The sequence below is a fragment of the Malus domestica genome, chromosome 03 (assembly GCF_042453785.1).
Source record: "Malus domestica chromosome 03, GDT2T_hap1".
Classification (NCBI taxonomy): Eukaryota; Viridiplantae; Streptophyta; class Magnoliopsida; order Rosales; family Rosaceae; genus Malus; species Malus domestica.
In genome coordinates, this window is record NC_091663.1 from 782,620 (window position 1) to 785,944 (window position 3,325).

Sequence of the window (3,325 nt, forward strand, 5' to 3'; positions counted from 1 at the left end):
AACTAATCTTTATGAGCTTAAACAATGTCTTTCTGTGAATATTTCTAAGTCTTTTGTTTAATGATACTTAATTTTAAAATAATGGGATCCTTAAGGGGCATCTTTAATCCACTATAACACATCATAAAGAATTCATTAAAACAAGGTACAAGGTCATCTTGGTAAACCATAAACTTATATTGGCAAACAATATATAAATTTCAATAGCAAGATGTTGATTTTGTTAAATACATATATTCACATGAATTATATCTGAACATCAGATAATAATTGAATTAAATATATGTAATATTATACAGACTCTAAATTCCAAAGGCATGATAAATTATCTCTCTTTCACAAATGAACTTTTGATCACATGGCACACACCAAACACCAAAAGATTGAACCTAAAGCTAAAACCCATCAATATCAACGGAAACTAAACAATTCCTTACACCAATATGTGCTCCTCTAAACACCTACATATATACTTTCACACTTGACAAATCCCTCTTTTAATTAATTAGGACAACATTATGGTTGGTTTAATCAAATATAAAATGGCATATATCCCACAACCTAATTCATTCATACACACATAACTAATCCCATATCTCCATTATAGCTTGCACTTTTCCTGCTACCTTTCCATGTCTATGGGCGCAAAGGCTGTTTTTCCCATATGATTAACAAAACTCTTTGAGTCTCCAAGCTTACTTATCTTTTGAGATTCAACATCAAGATCCGTATCCTCTTCATCTTCTTCGCGTAGCCTTGTCAATGAAAAATACTCAACCTTTTCGCCGTAAACCTTAACCAAAACCAAATAGAAGGACACCCCAAAAATGGCTATTCCCACCAAGAACCAACTAAATTGAAGATTCACCAAGGACTTGGCTCTGTGACGTGCTTCATCTCCATGGCACCTAACCACTTTGTGACCCTCCTCTAAGTTCATGAAACAACCTTTTGGCATCAAGTCAGGTGTCCAGAGCATGAACCCCATGACCATAAGCCAAACCCCTTGGAAAAATATGCTAAGTGACCTCACAAAGCTGACCAGAAAACTCTTAGGAAAACCAATTCCCATAAGGGCTGTGGTCAAAGAAACAAGGACCACAAGCTGCAGAAGCATGTGGTATTGGCCTTCAGGTCCCATGTGATCAGCAGAGTGAAGGTGAAAGAGAAGAAGCTGCTGCCCAAAGGCTATGGCTCCAAGGAGTTGGGTTAAACCATGTTGTGCTTTTGGGGCAATTTTTTCGAGGACGATGGCAAAAGCTGCATAGACCAAGAAAGCCATGGATATTGAAGAGTGCTCAAAGTTGTGGAGATGGTTGGTGGGGATGGTTCCATCGTCATCGAACGGTTGGTGTTTCTCTGGGCCTATGAAGAGTTCCATGGCAATGGAGGCAGATGAGCCTCCCATGATTAAGAAGGGCTCCAAATACTTGAATTTGGAGGTGGGAAACCAAGCTGGAGCTATGTAGGAGTTTGGTTGGTTAAGATGGAGTTTGATGTGATTAAAGAGGTGCCATAGGCCAATCAGAAGAAACCCAAAACCTGGTGCTACATGCCCAACTAAAGTGCCCATTTCCGATTGCTTGATTTATGTTGGGGGCAGAGAGAGAGAAAGAGAGAGAGGTTGTTTAGTTGTTGGTGGTGGTTGTTTAAGCCCAAAAGAGAAAGAAAGGGTGAGAGTGATGGGGAAGGGTGGCTAATGAGAGAGGGATTTTAAAGTCTTGAGGGAGGAACGGGGTTGAAATTCTAAGGTCTAGAGGCTTCCAAGCCTAGGAGGTTATGAATTTTTATTCGAATAGCCTGTTTGGTGGGCTTGACTGGCAAGATTAACATTGGTTGACAATTGACCATAATTAAGGCTCCAAGCAATGACGTCAGGAGCAAGGTAAAGGCTGCCAGCCTTCTAGAATGATAGGAGCACAACTTTTGGGTTTTCACTTTGTCCACATTTGAAATGACAAAATCATGCCTGTTTTAATTTGTAAAAAACTGGTTTATTAGTCTCTAAATTTTTATACCCTTTTAGCTTGTACACGATGTCATCGGCAGGATAAGGAAGAAAAGAATAGTTTAAATATTTTAATCCCATTTCAATTAATATTAAGGTCTTTTGTGATAAAATCTCACACCTGAATGACTGTGTAGATAATGATTAATAAGTTTGGGATAATATCGATATTATTAGAAGTAAGCTGTAGACCCAGCTTTCTAAAAGTTGAGGACAATATTAGTGTTGTTAGTAAATCATTAACCCGTCAGTTAGATTCACCTAATAAGGAAAGAAAACAGTCAATGAAAAGTCTTCTTTAACGTATGAATTCATTATATCTTATAGTACAACGTAACTGTATATAATACATTACATCAAGGGCATTGTAGTCATTACAAGTGAGAGTGACAAGTTATATGTTAATGTTTGTTTGGCACTTTTGTTATCCAAAAGAAAAGAATGGATAATTGGAAAGTCAGGTCTTTGTTTCGTAGCATTTTGGGTTCACATGTTTTTGGTCATTTTCTTCTTCTTGCACGAAAGTTCGAAACTATGAAATTTCCTCATGACCTATTCACAATTTTCGTACGTTGTGCCTGCAGAAAACTTGAGGTAGAGAAGGGGAAAAAATCCTCGCAGATTATCCACCTACTTAAGCAATTTTTTTAACATAAACGATATGTTACATGCATCTACAAATTCTACACTAACAAGATAAGTGAGGGTTTGAATTCAGACACAGTGAGTTGAACCACCATGTCGCAATCTCGATCTTTTAAAAAAAGAAAAAATTTGAATCCTTTACAGTTTTTCTATATCATTTAGATTAAATATCTGTGTCTTTTTTAAATTTGATTAAAGTGCTTTGACCAATAGTTACCTCTATTTTTTAAAATTAAAATAATTTTTTAATTTATCATTTTATATGCATGATGAAAATTTCCTTATTTAGTGGAGATATTAGTAATTAAACTATATTTTCTCTTCTTCCAAATATGTTTTTTCGATCACAATTTTTTTTTGTTATGAAAACATTTAATATTATTCTTTTTACAAATGGTTTTTTCTTTTTCAAATAGTTGGTGATCAACATAAAAACTCCATGTAATTTTTTCAATTTTTTTTGTGAAATTATATTTTTTTTGCTGTTTTTTTTAAGTATAGTTGTTGACGAATTATTATTAGGTACAATACATTACGTATATATTATCTGTGGGTACGTTTGAATTTACAAATATCATTAATTGGTACATTTATTTGCAATTTTGGTACATTTGATTTGATACATATTGTTAATATTGGTACATTATTTTTATTTTGGTACGTTTATATTAT

At 34.7% G+C, this 3,325-nt stretch overlaps 1 protein-coding gene across 1 annotated transcript; it reads right to left on the bottom strand.

The window, feature by feature from the left end:
- Positions 1-236: 236 nt before the first annotated feature.
- On the bottom strand, positions 237-1,884 carry LOC103452447 (uncharacterized). Its single transcript, XM_008391936.4, has one exon. The coding sequence runs from the start codon at positions 1,571-1,573 to the stop codon at positions 623-625; it is 951 nt and encodes a 316-aa protein (XP_008390158.3). The 5' UTR covers positions 1,574-1,884; the 3' UTR covers positions 237-622.
- Positions 1,885-3,325: the final 1,441 nt, after the last annotated feature.